The sequence below is a fragment of the Protomyctophum bolini genome (genome assembly GCF_963924005.1).
Source record: "Protomyctophum bolini genome assembly, chromosome: 3".
In the NCBI taxonomy this organism is placed as follows: domain Eukaryota; kingdom Metazoa; phylum Chordata; class Actinopteri; order Myctophiformes; family Myctophidae; genus Protomyctophum; species Protomyctophum bolini.
Genome location: NC_137864.1, coordinates 1,843,483 through 1,866,804, shown reverse-complemented (window position 1 = coordinate 1,866,804; position 23,322 = coordinate 1,843,483). Strand labels below are relative to the sequence as shown.

The 23,322-nt window shown below is 43.5% G+C and overlaps 2 protein-coding genes across 2 annotated transcripts in view; both read left to right on the top strand.

Moving 5' to 3' along the window:
• The window catches only part of mnd1 (meiotic nuclear divisions 1 homolog), a 49,336-nt gene extending 35,579 nt beyond the window's left edge, over positions 1–13,757 (top strand). The window contains exon 9 of the mRNA XM_080759712.1: positions 13,710–13,757. The gene's annotated coding sequence lies outside the window, so the exon portion shown is untranslated. The remainder of the gene's footprint in view (positions 1–13,709) is intronic.
• tmem131l (transmembrane 131 like) overlaps positions 1–23,322 on the top strand; it is a 101,009-nt gene that overhangs the window by 11,838 nt on the left and 65,849 nt on the right. The window contains 1 exon segment of the mRNA XM_080759711.1: positions 7,220–7,263. Coding sequence (XP_080615837.1) covers positions 7,220–7,263 — 44 coding nt within the window.

The window sequence follows — 23,322 nt, the reverse complement described above, 5'->3', positions numbered from 1 at the left end:
CTTTGGCTAAGGTCCCCCCCCCCCCCTAGAATATGGCTGCTGGTTCAGTCGGAGACACGGCTAAAAGGAAAACACGAAAAGTCCATGCGGAATTGTTTCCATTGTGGCCCTTGTGTGTGTATTCAATTCATCAACGTATAGCATAACGAAATAATACACAGTAATGCAATAAATACAAAACACTATAATGTATACAGGAGAAGGACATTTACACTTGTGTTCCCCTCGTGGTCTCCTGATTTGTGGTTAATATAATATGCGATAAGTGATATTTAGTATTTTTCCCCGTGTCCCTTATTTGAATTGAATGTCAATCTTCCTTTATTGGTACCAAGACAGCTGATCTACGCCACCCCCCCCCCCCCCCCCCTCCGAGTTTGTACTTTGACCCCTCTTAATTTGCACTTTTAAAAATAGCAGACCTACAAGCTCGTAGCGCGCCACTCGGTGGCGCGCAATGAACTTGTAGATCTGCTATTTTTCAATGGCTATAAAGCATAACATAATGCTAACACCTAAAGGGGTTCCCGACCCACAATGGGTTAATGGAGAAATATACAGTCTATACTATGTAACATGTGTCTGTGTGTATATATATATATATATATATATATATATATATATATATATATATATATATATATATATAACCTGTATACAGTATGTCGGCAAGGAAACGTTGGAAATTGACGTTTGGAATTAATTTCCTCAATGCAAGTGTACCATATACAGTAGCCTATACGTTCATTCCGTGACACATCGCGTTATAGTTCACATGCAACCTCCAGCCCCCAAATCTCCTCACACGGAGATGCCTATCATGATGGGATCCTGGACGTATTTAAGCTCTCAAAGAGCCCTCTCATATCTCAGCCTCTTATAAGCCCTACTTTACTGCGGCAGGCAACAGTGCAGCTCTATCCCTCTCTCTGTTTCTGGCAAACAGCGCCCCCTACTGGTACTATAATAGTCATATACTGGTGCTCATTAACTGACAAATAATATGGGTTAGTTAATGAGCACAGCATTAACTAACAAGGAACAGCAATGTCCGTGTTCACCTATGTATGTGTCTTATATTATATAAGACACATACATAGGTGAACACGGACATTACCTTTCCGATTGCCTGCCCACATTTCTTTTCCAACCCGTCTCCTTTTATAGGTCATCTAGTGCTGGCCTTCTCGAGGTGCCAAAATCAATACAAAAAAAAAAACTAGGTTCTGTAATCCTTGATGTAGTGATGTTTTGCTACGTTCTTTTTTTTTTTATAACTTTATTTATAAGATTTTCAATTTTTGTAGACAAACAACCCCACATATACCCCACCCTCCCCGGTTCCATCACAAAGCAAGACAACAACAACACACACACAAAAAAAAACAACAACATAATAAAATAAACAGGTATTAAAGGATATAAATAATAAATGAAGTAAATACAATAAAATAAATGTTTGCCTTTTACTAGATTAAGGGGCTACACAGTGAACCAAATTACATGTAGGAAAAACACTTAGGACACATCATCAAAGGACAGTGAGTTTTGCTACGTTCTTGTAGAGTTTTGATCTTGCCTCCTTTCAATTTGTTCTTGATCATGTTTTTGATATTGTTTTTAACCTAGTTTAATTTAGTTAGTTAGTTTTTTTTTTTTGATCACTTTTTGAGTCCTTACGGAGCTATGTGTGTGTGTGGCTGGCTGGGTGGCTGGCTGGGTGCGTGCGTGGGTATGAGCACGAAAACAGCATGGTTGTTTTTCACCACCTGTGCGCAACCTAACACAAACGCACAGGAACTGTATACTGTATATGATGATTTTGCGTGTGCCAGTACAGTACAGTACAGTGACAATGGTACCGTACAATGGTGTAAAATACTTGTTCATATCGATAAGCTCACAGTGTGGTGTTGTGCGTCAAACTGCCATTTCTGAAAATGCTGAAAAGTGTTGGGCCTACGGTGACATGCTCAAAGTATAGGTGCACCCTGCAGGATTGGTTAGAGTTTGCTTGTAGATCGGCTATTTTATTGAGTTTGAGAACCAACTGCTGTTGACTGCTATACCACGTTTGACAGCTATAGGGCTTATGAAAATGTGCACAGCAAAAACAGACATAATGGCACAGCCGGTGCCTTCTAGTCATTGTGGCCAGTGTCAAACTTTGTGTGTGTGTGTGTGTGTGTGTGGTCATTAGTTGTGTTTCAAAATGCAATTGAACACAAATTCAAATTCAAATTAAAATGCTTGGTTTAGAGACTGACAGACAAACGGACGGACAGACAGACTTGGAACATCTTCCTGTTTATCTTTCAACATGTTTATCTGTGCGTGCCGTCCATGTACAGTCCACGTGTCCCATAACTGTATACTGCACTGTACACTCTGTGGGAGTGAGCCGCTGTGCTGTACTGTACTTAGTACTTACTGTAGTGTGGAGGACTAGTCCTCTGGGCCAGCGCTTGTCAAACATTGTCATTTCATGTATTGTACAGTGCCGTTAAGTGGCTGTGGATGACAGGATGTTCTGAATGGAATCAAATCTAACTATCTACTGCAATGTACCACACTCGCGCACACACACACACGCACACGCACACACACACACACACACACGCACACGCACACGCACGCACAGACGTTCAATGAATGGGTCGTTTGCGTGGTTCAGTTTTAATCCAGTTATTTTATGTGTTTTGATGCATTACAGTAGGTCCTCAATGACGTCCGTCACAAACGGTCTGCTCCTTTAACCCATTCTGACCTGAGATCAGATTCTAAAAAATGTCTTCTACATCCTGACAGTTTTCTGAAAAAGCCGTGTTTCTGTGTCCGTCGTTCTTCGATTTTCTTTTAAATAGCAGATCTACAAGCTCGTAAGTGGCGCCCTATGAGCTTGTAGATCTGCTATTTTTCAATAGCTAAAGCATAACATCATGCTAACGCCAAAAGGTGCCCGGAATGGGTTAACCACTTCAGTCCCACATGGGACACGTTTTCAGCTTGCAGATCTGCTACTTTTTAAGCCTTTCGTGTGACGCTGTAGTATACGATCAAGTAGGGCGTTGACTAAAACACGCACAAAGTAAAAACGTGTTGATGAATAATAGGTGTCTGACCAACAGCAACGATATTTATTTAATTGAAGATGATAAAATTGGGAAGAAGCTGCAACTATTAAACATTATGTTATAATTTAGCTATTGAAAAGTAGCAGATCTACAAGCTCATAGCGCGCCACCGAGTGGCTATTTTTGTAAAAAATCGTGAAAATGCGGCACAAATCTTTGAATATATGTTATTTCAGAAGCCTTGTTTTTATTTAAATTTTTTACAAGGACGGGTAACACGGTTAGTGTTAGATATAGAATAGTGCAGTATAAGGTGTATTATCCCAGCCGGTCGGAAAACCTTTTTTGACATGAAGTGCCATGTTTTTCAGATCAATCTCATCTCCCAGATTCACTGCCCGGTCCGAGTTATCAGTTTTGGGATGAATGTATAATTATGTGCAGGAAGTGATCACCCTCCCATGTGCTAATGTTTGCATGCACCCGTGCCCAAGGCTGCCTACTATAGGGCATATAGTCATTTTTACTAGTTGTTTAACTACATTTTTTCTTTTTTTTAATACATAGTTGTACATTTAAAAACTGTGTACATTGGGGACCATAACTATATAATCTACCTGATCTTGAGGCCTACAAAATCGGGGGGGAAAAAAAATAACCTTTTTTTTTTTATAATCAACTATTACCAACAAGGTATACTAGTGGATTTACTAGTCGACTAATTGTCAGCATATTTAGTCTTATAGTTTTAGTGACCATATAGCTTAGTTTTCATTTAGTTTCCATTTAGTTTTCGTCAGTGAAAAAAGGTAGTCGACGAACATTTTCCGTCTTAGTTTTAGTCGACGAAAACAACACACTGGAAAATGACCTACAAGGGAAACAGCTGAGCTCGTTACATGCTTTGTGTTGTTCTTTGTGGCTTTTCAGTGTCACAGTAATTAGTCTGATTTCTAGTGAACTAGTCTACTAGTGAACTAGTCGACTAGTTGCTCAATGCCCTACTGCCTACCCCTGTATCCTATACAGTACATTACAATGTTCCAGGTGTTTGGTTTGTAGTCGGTACTGTAGACGGAATACAGAAAAGGGGCTCCAACAGGTCCTTCGGTATAGCTATACAGCCAACTGACCAGAAGGGAAAAAAGTTCAGTGTTAATTCCATGTCATCAGCTTAACTCTAGCCGGGCCTGTAATCACCGCTGACTGACTGGAGAAATATTAGCTTGCAAGAGGACATATTTGTGTCGTTGGATAAGTGTGGGGTTTAAGCTAAGCTTTCAACAAGCCATAGAGTCGTCTTAGCGTATAAGCTTCTTAACGCCCCATTATGGAGTCATTATGAAGACCTGGAATCAGACTAATTACTGTGATACTGAAAAGCCACAGAGTAGGCCTACAACACAAAGCATGTAACGAGCTCAGCTGTTTCCCTTTATAGGTCTGTTCCAGTGTCGTTTTCGTCGACTAAAACGAAGGCGAAGAATGTTCGTCGACTACCTTTTTTTCACTGACACAAACTAAATGGAAACTAAATGAAAACTAAGCTATATGGTCACTAAAACTGAGACTAAATATGCTGACAATTTCGTCAACAAATAAGGCAGTGACTGTGTTGGTGTACTATGCCCTGAATGAATGATAAATATAGCGTTACAATCAAGCTAATACAACAACACTGATACAGCGCAATACTCTCTACTATAGCTATGCTATCTACTGTCTTTCTTCACAATTCGACGAACTGTAAAAAACACGTTACACGATGCTTATACATTCAACTTCACCTTTGTTGTCACGTCACAGGTTTATGTAACCTACAGTACAGCATTTATTATTTATATCATTTAATTGATGGGATAGTTTGACTTTTTACAAAGTCTTGTGGAAATATACAGTGTTCTTTTCAATTACACACACCCCATGAATGCCTTGGATTCATCTCAGCTCAGGAATATGACAAGACAAAACAAAAACATCTTGTGGAATCCAAGGCCTCGTGTAGTGTGTAATTGATAGAAGACTTTTTGGTTGAACTACTCCTTCAACCCATTTTTGGAATGAGGTCGATAAAAGAAAGGCTCCTAAATCCTAATAGTGAATTATTATTCTGAAAAACCCATGTTTCTATGCCAGTGGTGCTCAACCTTTTTCATGTCAAGGACCCCCAGAATTATCTCTATTGGGCCACGGACCCCCCATCTCAAAATATGTAGTACCAGGGACCCCCCCCCAGAAGCAAATGTCTTTGTTAAAAATGTTCGCTCTGAAATATATTATTCAAAGATTTGTGCCACATTTTCACGATTTTAAAAGAAAAATAGCTAAAGTATAACGTAATGCTTAAAACACAAAGGGGTTCCCGCCCATGCAGAATGGGTTGAGCTCCAAATACTTTGTTGTACAATGAATAGTGAAAATTGACGTGAAGGACCCCCTTTTCCACCTGGGTTGTTGAACCAGTTATTTTTTTTTCTTCTAATTTTGAAAGTTTCCACTGAAAATGTATTCGTTCAGAATCGGAACACTTAAAAGCCCAAACCAATTGGGTCGTCCACTCACAGTCTTTGTATTGAGTTTGTGCTTGAAATGTACTGTGATTCTGCAAACTGTTAATACATATTTCAATCAATCAATCGATCAAAGACCAAAGTTCGGACAAAACGTTTTTTTTAAGGTCAACCACACCAATGCAACTCATTGAGTTGCATTGGTGTGGTCGACCTTAAAAAAAGTTTTGTACCCGACCCTGCCCTTTGGTGTGGTTTGGTTCTTAAAGGAGAATTCCATACTAAAAGGCTTTCTTACCTTTATTTGTAGTTGTTACGTCCCCACCAAAGAGGTCCAGGTGTTATTTTGTGCAAAAGCTCCTTATTGGCTATTTCCCCTACCATAAGCCCTCAATGAATTGCATTGAATGGAATGGGAATTGAATGGGGCTATGGGGTGTTGTGCTAATTCGCTTATTTCCATCGCTCAAAATAATAATTTCTTTGTATATATCCTCTCTTCATAATGTAAATAATATCCCAAGCGGCACACTTTACTACTTCTTTCGATGGAAATAAGCAAACTAGCACAACACCCCATAGCCCCATTCAATTCCCATTCAATGCAATGCAATTCATTGAGGGCTTATGGTAGGGAAAATAGCCAATAAGGAGTTTTTGCACAAAAAAACACCTGGACCTCTTTGGTGGGGACGTAACAACTACAAAGAAAGGTGAGAAAGATAAGAAAGCATTCTAGCATGGAATTCTCCTTTAAAAGTTGGTTCGGAACTGGAACCAAAAACTACAGGTTGGAAGCTGCAGATGCGATATAAACAATGGCAAAAACCAGCGAAAAATCATCATAAAAAAAGTGAAACTGTAACTGCCATTGACGATTTGAGTTTCCCCAGTGCAATTGACACTTTGACTGGCGGTCATATTCGGACACATTGCTGGCCCAGGCCTGGAATCGAACATTGGGGCAACTGTGGCTATACTCCTGCCCCTATAATTACAATGGTGCTTTAAACTGCTGGAAACGCAAGCCAGGTTCACGGCTGGTTCCCCTGAAAGCACCAAGGTTTCAAAGACCGTCCTATGCCGTATATTTTAACCAGTTCTAGAACAGTTATTTTGGTGGAAGCACCAAGGTTTTGAAGACCTAGGGCGTATTAACCAGTTCTAGAACAGTTATTTTGGTGGAAGCACCAAGGTTTCGAAGACCTAGGGCGTATTAACCAGTTCTAGAACAGTTATTTCGGGGGAAGCACCAAGGTTTCAAAGACCTAGGGCGTATTAACCAGTTCTAGAACAGTTATTTCGGTGGAAAAGGGGCCACTGTGGTGCGACAGCAGATATCAAATATACTGCAGAGCTCCAGACCTGATGCTATAGACGTCGGCACCCACGCGTCGTATTAGCATTAGCATCGTATTAGCATTAGCATCGTGTTAGCATTAGCATCGTATTAGCATTAGCATATCCACAGTTATTATATCTGGTGTTCCTTGAATGTACACGGCATTTGTTCTGGTGTTCCTTTTGTGAGCACTTCCGCTTTGTGACAGTTGTTTTGAAAAAGTGCTTCATGAATATCAATGTATATATCATATTATCAATTATGTCTAAAACTGTATCCGTTGTCTCGTTTAGGTGGAGGAGGAGCGGAGGAAAGATGGTCTTCCGTTGGAGGAAAGGTGAGCTGTTTTTTTTGTCTTTTTTACCTGGTTTAATTCAGGACCGACCCATGTTCTAACACCGTCTTACCACTGCTTACCAAACAGTGGGTCGGGACCCATTTGTGCGACCAATTTTATGGGATACGACTCGAGTGAAAATCCCATTAATGTATTTTTTTCACCCCTGTGTCAATTATTTAATGTGATCCTGGGCTCTACACACCCTCCGCCAACCTAGTCCCCATATATGGGGGACAAGGAGAGAGCAACGGACTTGAACTCATGTTTCCTTCATGCCTGAGTGTCCAAGTTGCTCCTTTACACCTCACAGGAGGGGGGAGTTTCCCTGGTTGGACGTATAGCGCGTGGAAGGAACACGTTATTCCAACCAGTTCCTTTCCCCTCCATCAGGCGCCCCGGCTGGCCAGGGGGAGGCAGTTTAGAGACCAGGATTACTGCATGTAATGATAACAAGTTGATAATGATAAGTTGTGATGTAATTTGCATCACAGCAAAATGTTGCGCAATAACAGTGTGTTTGACAAAAGTAATATTTGTACAGTAAATATGACAGTTGCGTGGATGCAATGTAGTGCAGCTGCGGATTCTGGGAGCGTGCAGATTTTATTTAGCATGGAGAGATGTGTGGTTTGTTAGGAGAAGGAGCACGGATAAACAGCCATGTGCTCGTGTACCCCCTGTCTATTAGGGTAGAAGGATGTCATAAATTCTTGTTTTTTCTTGGAAAATGACTGTAAAGCAACTTTAGAAATGGAAAGAAATCCCATAAATAAAACATAGTGAAATCTACTAGCTTGCAACGCATTGTGCGTCACTAGTTTGGGTACCGGGCAAACATCTCATCTATCTTTTAGGTCTCAACCTGAAAAGTTTGGGAACCACTGTTGTACACCTCTTCCCCCCCCCCCCCCCCCCCCCCCCAGGGACCCCAAGAAGAGAACATTCGTCTTAATGTTTTTTCTTCAAAATTATTAAAAGTGTTAAATAGCAGATGTTCAAGCACTGCGAGGTTGTAGTGCTATAGTTTTGAATAGCCAACATATAAATGGATAAAGTTGTTAACATGATTGTGGGGATCCCCTGGAAGCTCCTTAAGGAGACTCCCTGGACCCCACTTTGAGAAGAAACGGGTCTACATGTAACATGGGCGTACGACATGCTCATGGGGTTAGGTAAGGTTACAGGTTACGCACAGCACAGGGGTCAGGGTTAGTCTAGTGCACAGCACAGGGGTCATGGTTAGTGCACAGCACAGGGGTCAGGGTTAGTCTAGTGCACAGCACAGGGGTCATGGTTAGTGCACAGCACAGGGGTCAGGGTTAGTCTACACACAGCACAGGGGTCATGGTTAGTGCACAGCACAGGGGTCAGGGTTAGTCTACACACAGCACAGGGGTCATGGTTAGTGCACAGCACAGGGGTCAGGGTTAGTCTAGTGCACAGCACAGGGGTCATGGTTAGTGCACAGCACAGGGGTCAGGGTTAGTCTAGTGCACAGCACAGGGGTCATGGTTAGTGCACAGCACAGGGGTCATGGTTAGTGCACAGCACAGGGGTCAGGGTTAGTCTAGTGCACAGCACAGGGGTCATGGTTAGTGCACAGCACAGGGGTCATGGTTAGTGCACAGCACAGGGGTCATGGTTAGTGCACAGCACAGGGGTCATGGTTAGTGCACAGCACAGGGGTCATGGTTATAGTGCAGCACAGGGGTCAGGGTTAGTCTAGTGCACAGCACAGGGGTCATGGTTAGTGCACAGCACAGGGGTCAGGGTTAGTCTAGTGCACAGCACAGGGGTCATGGTTAGTGCACAGCACAGGGGTCAGGGTTAGTCTACACACAGCACAGGGAGTCGATTGTCTGACCCCGTGAGAGTAATCCCTTCTTTTGACTAATCGACAAGTCGTGAGCTTGTAGATCGGCTATAGTCTCGCTCGATGCCCTCCCTGATGATCGGGGAGTATTAGAGTGAAGAGCATACAGTAGGCCTACCATACAGTACCATACAGTACCATATACAGCCACACCAGCTGCATGTGGGTTTGTGTTGAGGAGGAGAGCGCTGCAGTGGAAAAAAAGCATGTGTATTAGTTGTGTGCAACTGTGTGTGTGTGTGTGTGTGTGTGTGTGTGTTTATTGTGTAGTTGTGCGTTGCTGGCTGCAGTGGTTAGATAAACCGTGTGTGTGTGTGTGTGTGTGTGTGATTCCCATGAGCACACACACAGGGCTGCAGGGCCCCCCCCCCCCCAGGGACCCCAAGAAGAGAACATTCGTCTTAATGTTTTTTCTTCAAAATTATTAAAAGTGTTAAATAGCAGATGTTCAAGCACTGCGAGGTTGTAGTGCTATAGTTTTGAATAGCCAACATATAAATGGATAAAGTTGTTAACATGATGGATCCCCTGGAAGCTCCTTAAGGAGACTCCCTGGACCCCACTTTGAGAAGAAACAGGTCTACATGTAACATGGGCGTACGACATGCTCATGGGGTTAGGTAAGGTTACAGGTTACGCACAGCACAGGGGTCAGGGTTAGTCTAGTGCACAGCACAGGGGTCATGGTTAGTGCACAGCACAGGGGTCAGGGTTAGTCTAGTGCACAGCACAGGGGTCATGGTTAGTGCACAGCACAGGGGTCAGGGTTAGTCTAGTGCACAGCACAGGGGTCATGGTTAGTGCACAGCACAGGGGTCAGGGTTAGTCTAGTGCACAGCACAGGGGTCATGGTTAGTGCACAGCACAGGGGTCAGGGTTAGTCTAGTGCACAGCACAGGGGTCATGGTTAGTGCACAGCACAGGGGTCATGGTTAGTGCACAGCACAGGGGTCATGGTTAGTGCACAGCACAGGGGTCATGGTTAGTGCACAGCACAGGGGTCATGGTTATAGTGCAGCACAGGGGTCAGGGTTAGTCTAGTGCACAGCACAGGGGTCATGGTTAGTGCACAGCACAGGGGTCAGGGTTAGTCTAGTGCACAGCACAGGGGTCATGGTTAGTGCACAGCACAGGGGTCATGGTTAGTGCACAGCACAGGGGTCAGGGTTAGTCTAGTGCACAGCACAGGGGTCATGGTTAGTGCACAGCACAGGGGTCAGGGTTAGTCTAGTGCACAGCACAGGGGTCATGGTTAGTGCACAGCACAGGGGTCAGGGTTAGTCTAGTGCACAGCACAGGGGTCATGGTTAGTGCACAGCACAGGGGTCAGGGTTAGTCTACACACAGCACAGGGAGTCGATTGTCTGACCCCGTGAGAGTAATCCCTTCTTTTGACTAATCGACAAGTCGTGAGCTTGTAGATCGGCTATAGTCTCGCCCGATGCCCTCCCTGATGATCGGGGAGTATTAGAGTGAAGAGCATACAGTAGGCCTACCATACAGTACCATACAGTACCATACAGTACCATACAGTACCATACAGTACCATACAGTACCATACAGTACCATACAGTACCATACAGTACCATACAGTACCATACAGTACCATACAGCCACACCAGCTGCATGTGGGTTTGTGTTGAGGAGGAGAGCGCTGCAGTGGAAAAAAAAGCATGTGTATTAGTTGTGTGCAACTGTGTGTGTGTGTGTGTGTGTGTGTGTGTTTATTGTGTAGTTGTGCGTTGCTGGCTGCAGTGGTAGATAAACCGTGTGTGTGTGTGTGTGATTCCCATGAGCACACACACAGGGCTGCTGTACAGTAGACGACACAGTGTGGTTTGGTCGCAGTGTGTGTGTGTGTGTGTGTGTGTGTGTGTGTGTGTGTGTGTGTGTGTTGGAAATTAACCCCCCCCCCCCCCCCCCCCCCGGCTGCATTCCTGTTTTCATTCAATGTTCACTTTTCAAGAGATCGGCAAGATATGTATTTTAATAAGAAGTAATTTTTTTCTACAGTATACGTATATACGTATGTACGTAGTAGTGGACAGTCTGTCTAGCCCTACCAGCCTGTATCCCTATATATATATATATATATATATCTGTCCGTCTGTATTTCGGTCTGTCCGTCATTTAAGTTGCATTGTCTTTGTCCACTGTATCTATATAATTCAACAGAGAGCTGACTTTCAGCCAGCTGAAGTGATTGAACGCTCACTTCTTTCAGGGTGCAGGTTCAGCGTATCATTTGGGCAGCTCTCTCTCTCTCTCTGTGTGTGTGTGTGTGTGTGTGTGTGTGTGTGTGTGTGTGTGTGTGTGTGTGTGTGTGTGTGTGTGTGTGTGTGTGTGTGTGTGTGTGTGTGTGTGTGTGTGTGTGTGTGTGTGTGTGTGTGTGTGTGTGTGTGTGTGTGTGTGTGTGTGTGTGTGTGTGTGTGTGTGTGTGTGTGTGTGTGTGTGTGTGTGTGTGTGTGTGTGCGTGCGTGCATGCCTGTATGCTAGCTACCTTGTTTATTTTACAGAGCTGGTAGGGAGAGTGGGTGTGTGTGTGTGTGTCAGAGAGAGAGAGAGAGAGAGAGAGAGCTGCAGTACTACATTCCAGGCTAATTTTAGAACTCCTTGAGGGAAGCATAGGGAGGTCCCATATACCACCCCACCCCCCCCGCCCCGCCCCCGCCCCCCTCTCGCTCTCTCCTTCTCCAGTAAAATATTCAGACTTATTTTAACTCTGAGAATTTACACATTTGTACATTCTCAGGGTCTGTCTGTCTGCCTGCCTGTCTGTCTGTCTGTCTGTCTGTCTGTCTGTCTGTCTGTCTGTCTGTCTGTCTGTCTGTCTGTCTGTCTGTCTGTCTGTCTGTCTGTCTGTCTGTCTGTCTGTGTCTCAATCTCTCTCTCTCTCTCTCTCTCTCTCTCTCTCTCTCTCTCTCTCTCTCTCTCTCTCTCTCTCTCTCTCTCTCCCTCCTTTCCCAACAAACATGAGTCCTCCATCAGACTCAGTTTTGTCCAGAACATCAGCAGTAATACTACTACTAATAATAATAATAATAATACTGTCAATCTCCAGTTTGTTTGTCCAGAAACAGGACTCCTGTCTCTGTCTTATTATGCTATTATTATCCAGTGTTTCTGGATCAGGGCGGTCTGAACAGTCAGGGACGTCTCATGAGGAGAATACTGTTGTTGTTGTTGTTGTTGTTGGATTAGATTTAACCCATTCTGACCTGAGATCAGATTCATGCGAGGTTTCCACTGGACACACACTGGTCTGATGAACCCATTCTGACCTGAGATCAGATTCTAAAAATGTCAGTCGTTCTTCGAATTTTTCAAAAATAGCAGACCTACAAGCTCGTAGCGCGCCACTCGGTGGCGCGCTATGAGCTTGTAGATCTGCTATTTTTCAATAGCTAAAGCATAACATGATGCTGGAACACCAAAATGGGTTCCCGGTCAGAATGGGTTAACACATAACTACTAATACTAACCCATTTTGGACTGACTAAATCCTAATAGTTTTCTGAAAAAAAAAAACCCATGTATCTATATCAATTGTGCTCAACCTTTTTCCATGTCAAGGACCCCCAGAATTATCTCTATTGGGCCACGGACCCCCCCCCCCCCATCTCAAAATATGATGTTCTGCAGGGAGTCAGGGACCTCCCCTGGAACTAGGGCTGCGAATCTTTAGGTGTCCCACGATTCGATTCGATTCCGATTCTTGGGGTGACGATTCGATTCAAAAACGATCTTTTCGATTTTTCCGATTCTCGATTCAAAAAAGATTTTTTTTCGATTCTAAAGCAGTTTTTTTTTTCAATTAAATAGAATTTTAGCATGATCTACTCCAGTCTTCTGGCATGAAAGCAGAGTACATTTAGTAAAAAGCTTGTATAATTGTAAAGGTTTTATCAACTGAATGATTTAAACACACAAAGGTTAAATTTGAACCAGTACAAAAGTTACAAAATCTCTTCTCACTCAATACCAGAACATTAGTATTAAAACAGGTGTAAAATAAATACAATTGGCAGGCATAGCTTAGCTGGTAGTAAATGCACTATGCAGAAACCCAGGCCATAATGCATAGCATGCACAGGTACATTTGTTTTTTTTTGGAAAAATCGATTTTTGGAAAATGAGAATCGATTCTGAATCGGACGGCATTAGAATCTCGATTCTAACTCGAATCGATTTTTTTTGACAGGCCTACCTGGAACAGTTAAAAACAGTTAAAAACTCTGAAATATATATTCAAAGATTTACCACACACAAAAATAGCAGGCATATACAAGCTCGTATAGGCGCGCTACGAGCTTGTAGATCTGCTTTTTTTTTTCTTCCAAACAGGTAAAGCATCACATAAGGGCTTAAAACACCAAAAGGGGTTAAAGGAACCAGAGGAACCTGATCCAACATTGCAGAACCGGAATTGGTTCCATCTCGCTTGGAACCGTTCCCCTGAACAGGTTTTTTATCACACATGTCATGAGCTGGTATATGTGGACGTCACGTCTGCGATATACAACTACAATACCAGTGGTTCTCAGACTTCTTTAACCCATTCTGACCTGAGATCAGATTCATACGAGGTTTCCACTGGACACACACTGGTCTGATGAACCCATTCTGACCTGAGATCAGATTCTAAAAATGTCAGTCGTTCTTCGAATTTTTCAAAAATAGCAGACCTACAAGCTCGTATCGCGCCACTCGGTGGCGCGCTATGAGCTTGTAGATCTGCTATTTTTCAATAGGTAAAGCATAACATGATGCTAACACCAAAATGGGTGCCCGGTCAGAATGGGTTAATGTCAAGGACCCACCGCCATAACTCTATAGAGCATTAAGGCCTGACGTCGAGAAAAAAAAAAAAAAAAACGTTCGCTCTGAAAGAATATATATTCAAATAAGATTTGTGCCGCATTTTCGCGATTTTTCAAAAATAGCAGACCTACAAGCTCGAGTGGCGCGCTACGAGCTTGTAGATCTGCTATTTTTCAATAGCTAAAGTATATCATATAATACTTAGTTAAAAACACCAAAAGGGGTTCCCGTCCAGAATGGGTTAGAGCAGGGGTTCCTAAACTTTTTCATGTCAAGGACCCCCCAAAATGACAGTCATTAGCCCGCGGACCCCCATTTGAAAAGATATGCCAGGGACCCCTCCCATAATCTTTACGGCACTAGCAGTGATTTTCAACCATTTTCATTTCAAGGGCCCCCCCCAGGTTTGACCAGAATTATTATAGGCTACGGACGCTCGTCCATTTAATAGCATCTCTGGGACCCCCAATTTATATTGTAGAAATCTGTGAGTACAGTGCAAATGGAACCCAAATGGTTCCATTTGTACACTCTCTTGAGTTACAGACCCCATAAGGGTCCATTTGGTTTCTTAATTATCATCTAATGCAATGCATTTCTCCCATAGGATTTTCTTTAAGTATTTATTTAAAGACGGCTATACGCCGCGGACAAAGCCAACTCGGATCGTGACAAATCATGACAATGAACACAATGTTTTGGGGCCGATCAAATAATTTATAAGAAGAAAAACAAAACAAATAGTGTTGTGTCTCCTGCCTTTATTTTCTTCTTTCTAATGATTTGATCGGCCCAAAACATTGTGTTCATTGTCATGATTTGTCACGATCCGAGTTGGCTTTGTCCGCGGCGTATAACCGTCTTTAAATAAATACTTAAAGAAAATCCTATGGGAGAAATGCATTGCATTTCATTTCCTGGGCCACTCGTCGTTCTGAAAGGGGGGAGGGGGTCGTTCTGAAAGGGGGGAGGGGGCCACTTGATTTGCCACTCACTTTATGCATGTGCATATACTCTATAACGTACTGAAATCTATATGATTATTCTGCATATGATTATTTATGGTTTATTCTATATGAACATTATCTCACCGGGCTAACACAGCTTATAACCCATGTTGGGGCGGGAACCCCTTTTGGTGTTTTAAACATTATGTTATAATTTTAGCTATTGAAAAAAATAGCAGATATATATACAACCTCATTTTCTTTAAAATGTTGAGGTCGGGCCTAAATGGGTTTTAACTGGTGAATAATAGTGAGATTAAAACGCCCTCGCTTCCCGTGTGTGTGTGTGTGTGTGTGTGTGTGTGTGTGTGTGTGTGTGTGTGTGCTGGTTGGTTGAGCTATGAGGTCTCCTATATGTGGGTTATCAGCCACTTTCCTGGACTGTCATCACTCTAAAGTATATACACCTGGTCTCTGTCTCTCTCTCTCTCTCTTTCTCAGTGGGAGCGGCGGTTTATCGGATGAATAGGAAAAAGTAATAATCGGTAGAATAACAGCTAAGCTAATTAAGCTAATGTTCTACAGCTGCAGCCCTACGTTGTGCAGGCTGTTATGAATCATGCCATGTTAACGACCGACAGTGTGATCATACTGCCTCCTCAGTGTCTCGTTGTTTTGTTCTCCTCGTCTCCGTACCGACAGAGGTATACAGTATACTTCAACTGGATTCGTCACACACCACCCGAGCCTACACACACACACACACACACACACACACACACACACACACACGCACGCACACACACACACACACACACACACACACACACACACACACACACACACACACACACACACACACACACACACACACACACACACACTACCAGCCTGTTCAGAGCCAGACCGAGGGTCCATTGAAACCCATTTAGGCCTGACCTCAAATTAATTAAAAAAAAAAAGAAATCTTCTAAATCCTCCAGTTTTCTGAAATGAACGTTTTCACGGTTTTCCCAAAAATAGCAGACCTATACAAGCTCGTAGCGCAATTTTTCAATAGCTAAATTATAACATAATGTTTAAAACACCAAAAGGGGTTCCCGTCCCCCAAAATGGGTTTTTTACGAGATCACAGCAGACGGTATGTCCTGTTTTATATAAGTAACAATGTCCTGAAGGAAAAAAAAATGGCTGATATATTGGTCTGGCTCGCTCTACTGTTGTTCAAACGGTATGTGTGTTATTTGTTCTTCGTTCCGAGTTCAAGTTCATGTTGATTTCCGCCATGTCTTTGTACAGTATATGGTAGAGTGTCCTTCTCTTTGTACAGTAACAGTATATACTTGTATGGTGTTCTTCTTGTCTTTGAGCATATAGTAGTTCTCTCACGTTGGACTTCACTTCATCAGCATATATGAAGTGGGCTGTTACCTTATAACCCGTTTTGGGGGCGAGAACCACTTTTGGTGTTTTAAACATTATGTTATAATGAAAAAAAAAAAAAAAAGAGTGGCTTGTAGGTCTGCTATTTTTGAAAAAAAATCGTGAAAATGTGTCGCAAATCTTTGAATGTATATATATATATATTCTTTCAAAAGTGAATGTTTTTAACTCTGGTCTAAATGGGTTAAAACCCACTGTTGTGGAATGTCAATAATGCAAGACTGAGCCTGCCATACTTTTACTGCTACAACAGGTACAGCAGGACCATACATGCACTCTCCTATCTGTGTGTGTGTGTCTGTGTGTGTGTGTGTGTGTGTGTGTGTGTGTGAGTAACGTAGGGGCTTTTCAGAAAACTGTCAAGACATTCGTATAATCGTTCCCAGGTCAAAATTGGTTAATTAGGTTTTAGGCACTATAGTGCTGAATTTATTTCCTCTTTTTCTTTTTTCTTTTTTTGACACCATTGACCATGCTCAGGGGAGACATTTTATTTGACCTGCAGGTCTAAACAATAAAACACATGAGCGGTACAATAAATTACATTCTCTATCCGATGCATTCAACATCTCATGAGTCGCGGGAATGTCATTCCCGTTTTTTTTTATTTTATTTACCACAAACGTCTTCATTTCCTTCTTGTCCCAAACACCCACAACGCGAGGGCACTAGTGACCGCAACATGAACCTTCCCTAAAAACACCCCCTCCCTCAAAACCAACCTGTATGTTATTTAACGTTTTTTTTATTATTACACCCCCCCCTGCCGCGCTGGCGTGCTTCCCTCTCCGCTATAGCTAGCATAGCAAGCGCAGAGTAGAATGCGTAGAATGCTGTAGCGCGCCGTTCAACAAACACTCGCACGCTGTAAAATAAAACAAATAAAAACGAGTGTTACTTTACTTTTAGGCTATAGCTAGCAGGGGGGGGGGGGCGCGTAGAATGCTACGAGCGTGTGGCGGTCGGGGCGTGTGGCGGTCGCGGTGTGGCATGAGGTGATATAATGTGGCGCTAATCGTCTCGGGGATAAGAGCGGAGACTGTTTTACCCCCGTGTTAATGGAACAGGGCCACGGGCAACAATCTGCAAAGAGTGTCCTCTGAACCAAGTTTAGACCTCCGTAAACACGTGTGTGTGTGTGTGTGTGTGTGTGCGTGCGCACACACGCGTGTGTGTGTCACTCCTCCATACCATGACAGTGCTAGGTTACACCGCATAGGTGCCATCTACTTGTGTTTATCTTTGGCAGCTTAAAGGACATGCACATCGGGGCTAACGAGACAACTCACCCCGTTTCTGTTTTCCTCCCAGAATTTTCCCCCAGGCTGGACAGCAGACAGACGGCTGGACTTTGAATTTCTCTAACAATAAACTTTCATGACAGCAGACATAGCCTTAAAGTGCAAATATAATTCATGAAAAGCTACTACAGTGAAGTCTGTTCACAGAAGTTGTTGTAGGATATGTGGGGGATTATCTGACGAGGTACCATTTGAGGGGGCAAAACCTTATTATACAAAATAATACTAAATTGTTTATAGGGGTCAATATAAGTAACATAATATAGCCTTTCCACGGGAGTATCTTTTTATATTTTTCCAAAAAAGAATACAAACAGCCAATAGCATAATATTACAAAGTTATCCCCCCCCCTCACTGGTGAAAATTCCGGGAGGAAAAACGGGGCAAGCACCGGGGTGAGTTGTCCAGTATTCCTGTAAAGAGGCTTCCAACGACTTGGGATGCCAAAAGAATACGCTTAAAACGCCTTGTAAAAGTCTGTGCAATCTCTTCTATATATCATTGGTTGGTATGGCTGCCAAGTATGCAGCCAACGGCGCTGTGACTTGTGTACCCCTTATGAGGCGTTGTCCAAGATTTAGTTGATTTAGTTTGAGCACCAGCATCATGTGTAAACATTTGTGTCCTTTTATTTAATTGTATCTCTCATGTGGAATGGACATAAATAAATGATTAACCCATTTTGGGGCTGGAACCACTTTTGGTGTTATAGCATTATGTTATGCTTTAGCTATTGGAAAATAGCAGATCTACAAGCTCGTAGGTCTGCTTAGGTTTTAAGGGGTTTGGGGTTAAGAGTCATATATGTGCCTGATCTATACTTAATACGAGATTGTTTGCTATATATCTTTGCTATTTGCAGCTCGAGGGCGGAGGGTTAAACATGGCATTCATAAAACGAGTGCCCGTAAAATGCTGACCTTCTGCTGTGAGACATCCGAGATGAATGTATTAAACACTGACCCTGGACCGGCCAGAGAGCTGTCACGCTGACGTGTTCAAACTGGACGAACGCACGCAGACACACACACACACACACACACACACACACAGAGACGGAAGGACAGACAGTATATGAGCACATGCCATTCATCAGTATAACTGCAATCATATTTCATTAGTTTTGATGGAATAAGTGGACAAAAATGGTTTGAAATCCAATAATGACTGGGCTTAATATCACCCCTGTCGGGTGGAAACCTCATATGTGTCCAAAACCTGTTACTTTTCAGGATTCAAATAACACAACGTATTAGCCCATTTTGACCTGGGAACGATTCTAACAAAGTCTTCCAAATCCTGACGGTTTTCTGAAGAACCCTATGTGTCAGCCATTCTCAAACATTTTCATGTCAAGGACCCCCAAAGATATATGTAATTGGCCGCCGACCCCCCTCTGAAAATATGTTGTTCCAGGGACCTCCCCCCCCCCCCCCCCCAGAAGCAAAGATTTGAGTTCAAAACGCTCGCTCTGAAAGAAAATTACATTCAAAGGTTTGCGCCACATTTCCACCATTTTTGAGCGGTGCAACCACTCCAAGGAACAGCAATGTCCGTCTTCACCTATACCTAATGTGACGTCAATGAGCACCAGTATATATGACTATGAGTACCAGTAGGGGGCGCTGTCGTGCCAGAAACACAGAGAGAGGGATAGTGCTGCACTGTTGCCTGCTAATGAGAGAGAGAGAGAGAGACAATCAGTTCACACGGGTGTGATTAAAAAGAAAATAGCAGACCTACACTACAAGCTCGTAGCTCGCCACTCGGTGCCGCGCCGTGAGCTTGTAGATCTGCTATTTTTCAATAGCACAATAACACAATGCACCGAAAGGGGTTCCTGCCCAGAATGGGTTAAAATAGAAACGAGTGTCTTTAACTATAAATCGTCCTCGAGGTTCTCTAGCAGGTCACTGATCTAAATATGTCGCAAACGGTGAACGTCACATGATGTGAGAGAAGCTGCAGGACTTTTAATTTAGCCCTCACGCCGTGTGAGCGTATACAGGTATTAAAGTCCCACGTTTGTTGCATAACCACAGCAGTGGCGCGTGTGAGTTCTCAGCTACACACACAGTTGTCACACAAGCCCCCGCACGTTCACACGCACGCACGCACGCACGCACGCACGCACAGTGCTTCGTGTCTACCAACCGGTTCTCATGATAAAACAAAAAAAAATTCCCCCCACCAATTTCCTGTTTCAACTGTGAATTGTGATTGGTGGCTTGGTGTTTTGGTCTGTTGTTTTCATGCAGTGCATTGTGGTTGGAGAAACTGCATACCATAGTCTGTATAGTGGACTCGACTTAACCCATTCTGACCTGAGATCGGATTCATACGAGGTTTCCGCTGGACACACACTGGTCTGATTATAACCCATTCTGACCTGAGATCAGATTCTGAAAAATGTCAGTCGTTCTTCGATTTTTCAAAAATAGCAGACCTACAAGCTCGTAGCGCGCCGCTCGTAGCGCGCCACTCGGTGGCGCGCTTTGAGCTTGTAGATCTGCTATTTTTCAATAGCTAAGGCATAACATGATGCTGACACCAAAATGGGTTCCCGTTCAGAATGGGTTAAATGATATATGTTGTCTTATCTCCATATTCTTAACTTTTAGCATTTTTTGTTGGTAAATGAACGCCCTACTTGATCACACTATATACAGCGTCAAAAACAAAACAAGCATCAAAAGTATAGCAGATCTATAACCACGTTTTGAGCTTGCTGCAGATCTGCTATACTTTTGCTGTTTTTTGAATTGGGAATCCTGGAAAAAGTTAGCAGTTTGGGATATAACAAGGTTTCCGCCCAGACAGAGATGACAATGTTATATGTATTGTAACTATATGAATATATATTTATTGAATATAAAACGATCAATATATTTATTATGGTTTGGCGATGATTTGGACCTGCTTTTTTCCGTATAAGCGCATCAGTCCCAACCATATAGGGACTATACAGTCCGAATCCCCTGTATAACCATCAAGACGAGAGCAACGTGTAGGCCTACTGTACAACATTATTCTTCGGTCTATTGTCTCTTTTTGTGCATTGTGCCAAATGTAAAGCCGTGTACTTACTGTACTACAGGTATGACAAAACAAATGACGCCATTACAAGAGGCAGCCAAAGGGGTCCGGGTTCTGTCGTTACTTAAACCCATTTATAGGCCTGAGGTCGATAAAAAAAAAAAAAAACTGGCTTCTAAATCCTAACATTTTTCTGAAAAACCCCCATGTTTCTATAATGTCTGTGGTGGTGCTCAACCTTTTTCACGTCAAGGACCCCCAGAATTATCTGTATTTGGCCGCAGACCCCCCCCATCTGAAAATATGTAGTTCCAGGGACCCCCCCCCCATCTGAAAATATGTAGTTCCAGGGACCCCCCCCCCCCCCCCCCCGAGAAGCCAATATTTTAGTTGAAAATGTTCGCTCTGAAATATATATATTCAAAGATCTGCGCCACATTGTCACAATTTTTTTTCAATAGCTAAAGCATAACAAATAATATAAAGGTGTTCCCGCCCCCAAAATGGGTTAAACTTGGGCGTTATTCTCTCTTATTGGTTACTCTGTGTTTTATGTGAAATGGAGAGTAATTTGATAACGGGGGGGGGGGGTGTTTTCTGTAGAAAACACTGTCCTCTTCTCTTATGTGGTGGTGACATTATTGGGTGTCTTGGACTGGGTCTGGTTCTCAGTAAGGCGATATAGGTATGGCTACACAAACATCTCCCAACGTGTGACGTCTTGTGTATAGGTCAAGGAGCCGTCATGTATAGCTGTATGTCTTCTCTGTGAAAATGACAGCGGAGAGTAGAGAGAGACCCTTTTTTTTCTTTTTTTTCCTGAGCGGAACTCGAGCCCAAGAAGAGGAGGGTTTGTTGTCGCTCGTGTTTTGAAACGGAATACGGCCGGCTAAAGACCTTATACGCTGCAGCTCTAACACACACACACACGCACACACACACACACACACACACACACACACACACACGCGCGCGCACACACACACACACCGGGAAAGGCTTGAATTTGGAAGATGTGCTGTGAGCTTGTATAGATCAGCTATACTTTCACAGTATTTTTAAGTGGTGCAACTGCACTTCTACAACCAGCGTCCAAGTCCGTGTACCTGTTTGTTTGTGATGTACGTCAAATGAGCACGAGTAGGTGTGCGCATGCGTGCGCGTGCACCACTGGTGTGCACCCGCACCCGTGTGTGTAGTGCCGTGCATGTGCGCGTGCACCACTGGTGTGCGCACGCACCCCTGTGTGGACGTTGTTGCTACATAATTAGCGTCAATGCTAGCGACCTAAAATATAGCCATCCTTGCTCTATAGAAAGCGCCAATGTTTCCATCTAGACCACCGGATTATCAGCAAAAACCTCCGAAAATCGCGCTAATGGACCAAACCATGGAGAGCTCCGTAGATTATGAGTTATTCAGCTTTTAGAGTTTTAGGGAGTTGCGCCACTTGGTTCACACAGGTGTGATTTTTTTTAAATGGGGATTAAAGTGCTTAACCCATTTTGGGGGCGGGAACCCCTTTTTGGTGTTTTAAAGCATTATGTTATACTTTAGCTATTGGAAAATAGCAGATCTACAAGCTCATATAGCGCGGCACCGAGTGCCGCGCTATGAACTTGTAGGTCTGCTATTTTTGAAAAATCGTGAAAATGTGCCTGAAATCTTTGAATATATATATATATATTGTTACAGAGCAAGTTTTTAACTAAAATCTTTGCTTCTGGGGGGGGGGGGTCCCTGGATTTGGTGTCCTTGACATGAAAATGTTTGAGAGCCACTGGGTTTTTCAGAAAACTGTCAGGATTTAGAAGACATTTGTAGAATCCTTCCCAGGTCTTTCAGAAAGCTGTCCCATGAGGTCAACACATTTTTGTATGTGTTGGTGCAGAGAGACATCAAAATGTCTCTTTTTGGGGTCACGGACGGTGGCACAGTCGGTATAGTGCTGTCGCCTCACAGCTATAGAAGGTCCTGGGTTCGATTCCCGCTCAGGGCACTGTGGGTGCTGGCGGCGTGTTTCCTCCTCCGCGTCATCAGTGCCCATACCCGAAGGTGGGGTTGGCGAAAGGGCCTTTCTGTGTGGAGTTTGCATGTTCTCCCCGTGTCCCCTAGGGTAGGTACCCTCACAAAAAACATGCAGTAATCCTGGTCTCTAAACTGCCTCCCCCTGGCCAGCCGGGGCGCCTGATGGAGGGGAAAGGAACCGGTTGGAATAACGTGTTCCTTCCACACGCTACGTCCAACCAGGGAAACTCCCCCCTGTAAAAGGAGCAACTTGGGACACTCATGCATGCCATGAAGGAAGCATGAGTTCAAGTCCGTTGCTCTCCCCAGGTTGGCGGAGGGTGTGTGTAGAGCCCAGGAGCACATTATTATAGTCATCTTCACAGTCCGTTCGAACAGAAAAACACAACCATGTACAGTAGCACAGATTGAGAACAAACATGGCACACAACAACATAACACCAAGACATGCAAGGTATACCAACCAGCACAGTGGGAGCAATGTGGGGTTCAGTGTCTTCTTGCCCAAGGGACACTTCGACATGTAGACAGGAGGAGGAGGAGGAGCCGGGATTCGAACCGCCGACCCACGGATCATTGGACGACCTGCATGCTCTACCTCCTGAG